Source organism: Sebastes fasciatus, chromosome 1, assembly GCF_043250625.1.
Source record: "Sebastes fasciatus isolate fSebFas1 chromosome 1, fSebFas1.pri, whole genome shotgun sequence".
Classification (NCBI taxonomy): Eukaryota; Metazoa; Chordata; class Actinopteri; order Perciformes; family Sebastidae; genus Sebastes; species Sebastes fasciatus.
The window spans coordinates 13,563,017-13,570,332 of NC_133795.1; the positions used below are offsets into that span (position 1 = coordinate 13,563,017).

At 38.9% G+C, this 7,316-nt stretch overlaps 1 protein-coding gene across 1 annotated transcript; it reads left to right on the plus strand.

Annotated features, from left to right (window-relative positions):
• Positions 1–2,137: 2,137 nt before the first annotated feature.
• LOC141764822 (uncharacterized) lies at positions 2,138–5,441 on the plus strand. Its single transcript, XM_074630439.1, has 4 exons — positions 2,138–2,272; positions 2,798–2,910; positions 2,999–3,166; positions 3,451–5,441. The coding sequence occupies exons 1-4, from the start codon at positions 2,255–2,257 to the stop codon at positions 4,979–4,981; spliced, it is 1,830 nt and encodes a 609-aa protein (XP_074486540.1). The 5' UTR covers positions 2,138–2,254; the 3' UTR covers positions 4,982–5,441.
• Positions 5,442–7,316: the final 1,875 nt, after the last annotated feature.

The window sequence follows — 7,316 nt, forward strand, 5'->3', positions numbered from 1 at the left end:
GAGAATTTTGGCAAATTTTACTTGGGCGCTACCCACATAATCAGCTGTGCTGCTCATCCCACAAATGCATGATCCTTACATGTTGGACATCATTGTGAAGGTAAATAAACAGGCTTTCGAACAATGTAAAATACAATGCCAATTAGAGTTGTAACAACAGAGAAATAATCCACCAAACACAAATTTCCAAACTTTTTTTCTGAGTTTATTACTTAAGTAAAAGCACCAAAGTATTAGGATCAAAATATACTTAAAGTAGCAGCCTACCAAAAGTAGAAGCACTCATAATGCAGAATGGCCCATTTCAGAATAATGTATATTATATAATTGGATTATAATTATTGATGCATTATACATCACTTTACGTTACAACATAACAAAAGAAATAAATGAATAATGTAAAGTGCAGGAAGAGGCAAAAAACCCACTTGACTTATCTGAAGCCTCCACGCTATTACGGAATTCTGTTCCTTTATTACGTATCAACATTCCAGAACAGTGCAGTGTTCTCTTCACTCACAATATTACCAGTAGAGGTGATTTTAAACAGATCTATGCAGACCTTCACAGTGAAAACTACAGGAAAGCTACCAAAGCTATTATATACCTGCATTTTCACTTGTAGATCAGCGCTGAACATGGATTGCTCTACCTCGGTAAGACATTAATATTCCCATTGACATTTATTTTTTTTAAAGGCAACATTGTTCAACAGTTGTATTTGAATCATATAAGCTCTTGAAATGCACAGATATGGTGCATTTCACCTCAAATGTTTTCAGAAACATCTTGTAGTGCACTGTTTAAGTGTAAAATGAGAAAGTTTGTGACCCGGCAGCCATGTGGGGATCAGTTGAGGAAATACCAAGCACCGTCCACCAGCCGGAGCAAACTTTCTTATTACACTGCAAGATGTTTCTGAAAACATTTGAGGTTAGAATTTGGCATTACAGTAACAGAATATTGATTCATATTCGATCAGCGCTGCCTAGTTTGACCATTTGATCAGAGTTCGCAAGTGATTGACAGCTGTCTACACTGAATGAACAGCCAATAGGATCACAATTGGCCTCTTAAATGTCTGATTTCTTTACTCCTCTATGACAATAAACTGAATATCTTTGAGTTGTGGACAAAACAAGACATTTGTGGACATCATCTTAGGCTTTGGGAAACACTGATCGATATTTTTCACCATTTTTTTACATTTAGAACAAACAACTAATGATTAAAAGAGAAAATAATCAACAGATTAATCGACAATGAAAATAATCATTAGTTGCAAACCTAAAATATTGAGAACATAGCGGAGTAAAAAGTACAATATTTGCCTCTGGATCGTAGTGGAGCAGAAGTATATAGTAGCATAAAATGAAAAAATAGAAGTAGCCCACCTCAAATTTGTACTTGTACAGCACTTTTTTGCACAATTTAAGACTATACAACATAACAAAAGAAATAAATGAATAATGTAAAGTGCAGGAAGAGGCAAAAAACCCACTTGGCTTATCTGAAGCCTCCACCTGGAGACAAGATTAATATAAAGAAATAATATGACTACATAATAGTGATAACAAACAATTAGGACAAGATATATATAATAACAACAATAACAATACAGTAAATATAACTTATTAGGTATATAGGTTAGGTTATATTAGGTATATAATTAGGTGCTGAACAGCTGACAACTTGCTTACTTGTAAACAATATCCAAGTAATTGTGCCTTAGGTGCATAATAAGTGAATATATTGTCATTTTAGTCGTATATTATTATCTCTTCGTAATTTTATGATATGTCTGAGGAAAATGTTGATATTCCCAAAGGCCTAATTTTTGTTCCTCTGTCATGTTATGTCTTTGTATTTCCTGCATTATGTCACTCACTACTTGCTAGCTTGCTAAGTTGTTAGCCATGTGGCTTCTAGAGGTTACTATAGTAACGTTAATATCGCCGTTGCTTAGCAGCGGTGTTCTCACGACGAAGGTACGTCATCCCATTCCATGAAGTAATGCGATCAGTGAGCGCGCGGAATTCTGTGCCTTTATTACGGAATTCTGTGGCTTTATTACGGAATTCTGTTCCTTTATTACGTATCAACATTCCAGAACAGTGCAGTGTTTTCCTCACTCACAATATTACCAGTAGAGGTGATTTTAAACAGATCTATGCAGACCTTCACAGTGAAAACTACAGGAAAGCTACCATAGCTATTATATACCTGCATTTTCACTTGTAGATCAGCGCTTAACATGGATTGCTCTACCTCGGTAAGACATTAAAATTCCCATTGACATTTATTTCTTAAAGGCAACATTGTTCAACAGTTGTATTTGAACCATATAAGCTCTTGAAATGCACAGATATGGTCTATCTTGGGGATGCTAGTTTGAAACATTTTCTTAATCGATAACCAACCCTCATTAACCGATTATTAATCGTTATCTGACAAGATTTGTGCCGCGCATACACTGCAGCGGTGCCGCTCCTCTGAGTTTTGCTCAACTTTTTAATTAATTATTAATATTTCTTTTAACCGTTTAACCGTTAACCGACATTAAGGTTAAACGGTTAATTATTAACATCCCTAGTCTATCTGAATGCATGCAGATTGCAGATTGAATTAAAAGATGGTTCAGGAATTGTGCACAGCACCAATAACCAACCATAACTGTTAATAGCGTTGTCAGATTTTGAACATGTCGATTTTTTACAGTCCCATCCCAATGAGAAGTGTTTTGTTAATGTGTAAAAGATGCCTGGTTCTAAAATCTGATTGTTTTTCTTCCTGTCAGATTTCATTTGATGAAATGGGAGACCTGCGGTGCAGTGATTTGGATCTGCCTCTGTTCACATCAGAGAGTTTGGTCCGAGTGTTCATGTTTCATTTCTCAAACATGAAAAAAACGTGAGTCAAAGTTAAACGTCATTAATCAACTGGTTAAACACTGGTTAAATGTTAGTTTTTCCTAACCATTCCTAATCTTTTCTTCCAGTCAATGGGAGTCGATGAAAGACGGCATAATTGATGCTGACACATTCGTACGGCTGTTCAGCCTATGTCAAGATCTTGTGGAGACAGTCCACACCGACATCGTGGATTCTCTGGCACCTCACATTCGCAACCCGGCTGGGGATTGCAGTGCCAACAAATCTGTCACAATGTAAGTCAAATGCTTCCACAGAACTGTTATTCACTTACATCTTCTTCTCAAACATCATTACTGTATGTGGACTCGAAAGTTGTAACCTTGAGAGTCAATAGAAAATACAAAAAAAATCCATAACCAGATTCTAGTGTTGGTGAATACTATCATCAGTTATCAGGGTTAAGTTTGGTCCCCTCAAGTTCTGAAAAAGGTTCAGAGGGTGATAGCAGTGGAACTGTTTAAATGTTACCGCCCAGAGCAGATCAGTTAGCTAAAGTATGACTGTTTCTCTTTTTAAGGAACGAGATTGGATCTCGTAACTATCACACAGTGACAGAGGAGGATGTCAAAGCAAGCCTTGGAAATTCACTTTACCAGTGTCTTGGAGAAGTGGTAGGAGTTGTAGAGGAGAAGTCAAAATACTCTGAAGAACTGCTGCAGCTGGTTGCAGAAGATGTGGCTGAGAGGGTCAACTGCACACTGGCTTTTACCAGGCAGACAACCCCTTTCCAAGGATTAGATATGATTTCCCAAGTTGTCAAAATACTGACCAGATGCCTCTTAAAGAAGGACCAACATCAGGTCCACCTTGAGAAACCAGACAATGCGTTCGGTACACAGTATTTAGACGGCAGGTCCACGGAACCGTTCAGCTCACCGGAACCAGACAACGAGACCATGTTTGAGGAGTTTGGCACAGAAAAACCAGCCAACGCCTTCAGTACACAGTACTTAGACGGCAGGTCCACGGACAGCTCCATGTTTGAGAAGATCAGTTTACTGGATTTCGACGATGAGTCCATGGTTGAGTTTGGCACAGAGGAACCTGACAACAAGCTCATGTTTGAGGAGTTCAACACAGAGGAACCTGAATACGAGCTCATATTTGAGGAGTTCAGTTCAGAGGATTCCGACGGCGAGTCCATGGTTGAGTTCAGCACAGAGGAACCTGACAACGAGCTCATGGTTGAGGAGTTTGGCACAGAAAAGCCAACCAACGAGCCCAAGGTTGAGGAGTTCAACACAGAGGAACCTGACAACAAGCTCATGTTTGAGGAGTTCAGTACACAGGATTTCGACGGCGAGTACATGGTTGAGTTCAGCAAAGAGGAACCTGACAACGAGCTCATGGTTGAGGAGTTTCGCACAGAAGAACCAACCAACGAGCCAAAGGTTGAGGAGTTCATCACAAAGGAACCTGAGAACGATCTCATGGTTCAGGACTTCAGTTCAGATGATTTCGACCTCGAGTCCACGGTTGAGTTCAGCATAGAGGAACCTGGCAACGATCTCATGGTTGAGAAGTTTGGCGTAAAAAAAACAACCAACGAGCCCAAGGTTGAGGTGTTCATCACAAGGGAACCTGAGAACGATCTCGTGCTTGAGGACTTCAGTTCCCTTGATTTTGACGTTGAGTCCATGGTTGAGTTCTGCACAGTGAAAACTGAAAACGATCTTGTCCTTGAGGACTTCAGTTCACTGGATTCCGACGTTGAGTCCATGGTTGAGTTCTGCACAGAGGAACCAGACATCAAGACCATGGTTGAGGAGTTCAGCTCAAAGGGAAGCATAGACTCTTCTCTACCTTCTACTCAAACTCAGGAGTCTGGATCTGTAAAGCTGGAGGAGACTATACAAAAATCCCCCAGCTTTGTTAAAAAAGTGAGGACGTTTTTCAGAAGAAAAAGTAAAGTAACTCCAGTCTGTGATGTCGCCCTCCTGGAGAAGAAACAGAAATGCTCAGCCGTCATTGGGATGTTCGGTTCCGTGGCCAGGATTCTAAGGAAGCCCTTCACCAGCTGCATCAGCTGTGGATCACAGGACAACTAGCTCACGCAGGCATCCAACATTCAAGCTTTCCTCAATATGTTTTCTTTTGCCTTCTCTTGAAAAACAATCCCTGGTTTTCTGCCATGGGTTAGTGACATGGGTTGTTTTTCAAGATGACACTATCAAAAAGGACGTGCTAGTTTGGAGTTTGGTAAATTACAGTCTGGAGTGATCATTTCACAAAGTGATTTTGTCAAAAAACTCTTTTCTGTTCTATGGCCACTGGGCTGATCATTCTATGTGACTATGAAGAAGATCGCCCAACTCTAAAACAAGCACATCCTTTTTAAGAGAGAAGGCAGCACGATGGCTCAGTGATTGAGCAAGTGTTGGCATGTTCTCCACGGTGGCTCAGTGATTGAGCTAGAGTTTGCATGTGCTCCCCGTGTTGACTTTGCCCACACATCTGAATTTTGACATCAATAAATATTGATGACTAATAAAATCCTAATGAATCTAATTAATGGTTGTGACATCTCTTTTGTCACCATTTACTCTGAGGTAGAATAAGAGTCAGAGCGTTTTCTCCAGAAAGTTTTTTTAAGTGAAAGATGTGTTTTAAGTGCATGCTGCTCAGAGTAATCACTGTGACCTGCTTGTCTGCAGACAGCAGCAGTTACATTATGATGCGTTCAAACTCTGCTCAGTAAAAATGATTACTGGGCCAAGGTAAATTATTAGCCAAGTCGTTTTGTTGCCTAAACCTTACCCAAGTAGTTTTTAATGAGTTTTTGAGAAGAGTAGTATGGAGGACGGAACCTACTCAAATAAAAAATAAATCAGTCAATAAATAAATGACTCGATAAATAAATAAATGTAATTAAATGTAGCAAAAATAATTTAAAAAATAAATGTAGCCATTAATTAATCAATAAAATGAGACATAACTTTATATTTAAATTTGCTTTTTAATTATTTATTTTTGTATTAATTCCCTTATTTATTTACTCTTGTGTTTAATTTATTTATTTGTATTATTTTTTTAATGTAATATTTATTTTGCATTCTTTATTTATTCATTCATGTTTGCATATATCTTTTATTTAGTACATGTACTTTCCACCACAGCTCAGCAGGCTTCACTCTTTGCTAGATAACAGCAGACAAAGTGGGCACAATGGCACACAACAGGAAGTGGCATTTTGGCTCAACGGCATACAAACATTACCTGTTGTTTTAAAGGAATAAATGAGAAGTTTAGGAGAGAATATGAGGCAAGAATGACAATTTAAAACCAGGAACATGAAAACATAAAAGACCACCAGTGCAAAGTTGCAATGAGGTGAAATAATGCAGAGTGACATGCTGGGAACATTTACTGGTGCCAGCACTGGAGGAAAAACAACAACACCTGCAGCTATGGATCAGTATTTCATTACACAGAGCCAGATGAGAGGATCCCAGCTATGCTGGAAAGAATTGAAAGTCTCTTCTCTGGCTTCTCCTGATTCAAAAGCCACAGAAATGACTCCCTTTGGTCCTACAATCACGTACACAGGAAACAAACGCTCCCACCGTCCACTGTCAAACATCACCAGCCTCATTTTTATGGTGGCAGACACACAGAGTCGTGTCACAAACTCTCTCTCTCTCTGTCTCTCTCTCTCTCTCTCTGTATTTATTGATTTATTAGTTGCATATATTGCCTCTGTATTATTGATGTCAAAGGTTTTATCTCCTCTGTTTCATCAATCTCCTCTCATTCCAGGTTTTCCACCCTCTGACCACCAGTCAGTGACCTCACTTTCCCCACTCAGCTGCTCTCCATCAGCTATTCTACTCCAGTATATACTGTATATATATTCTGTAGTCAGTGTTCATTCTTTGTCAGATTGTCTATGTTGATAGTACTGCTCTATTCTCTGGTCTAGACTGCCTGTCTTAGTTTTTTTACCTTCATCCTGTTTGTTTTTCATCTTCGGATGTGTTTGCCGACTTACTAGCTTCTCTGTTGAACCTCATGCTGCCTTGTCTGATGCTTGAGCCGAAAATCACAGTATTAACAATTATGTCAGAGGAAAAGGATCCAGCAGAGAGACGCTAATGTATTGTACCTTCACACTGGGTGCTTTATCTAAGTCCTTTCATTTTCTTTTACTATTTTCCTTTGTATTAATGAGACAACGGGTGTCATTTTATTTTCCATTAAATGTGGGCTTGTGAGACTATTACAGCAAAGGCAAATTCAGACTTCACTTTAAATTTGTTTTTTTATTATTTAAAAGGATCCCCATTAGCTGATGCCAGTGGCACCATCTGTGCACTGGTGCTACTGTATAGTGTCGCAAATAAGCAAAACCAAATAAGTAAAGCCTCTCCTTATGTAATGGAGTTT

Coding starts and splice junctions, on each gene's coding strand:
- LOC141764822 (XM_074630439.1), top strand. Junction 2,911..2,998: donor TTCTCAAACATGAAAAAAAC/GTGAGTCAAAGT, acceptor CTTTTCTTCCAG/TCAATGGGAGTCGATGAAAG. Junction 3,167..3,450: donor GCCAACAAATCTGTCACAAT/GTAAGTCAAATG, acceptor TCTCTTTTTAAG/GAACGAGATTGGATCTCGTA.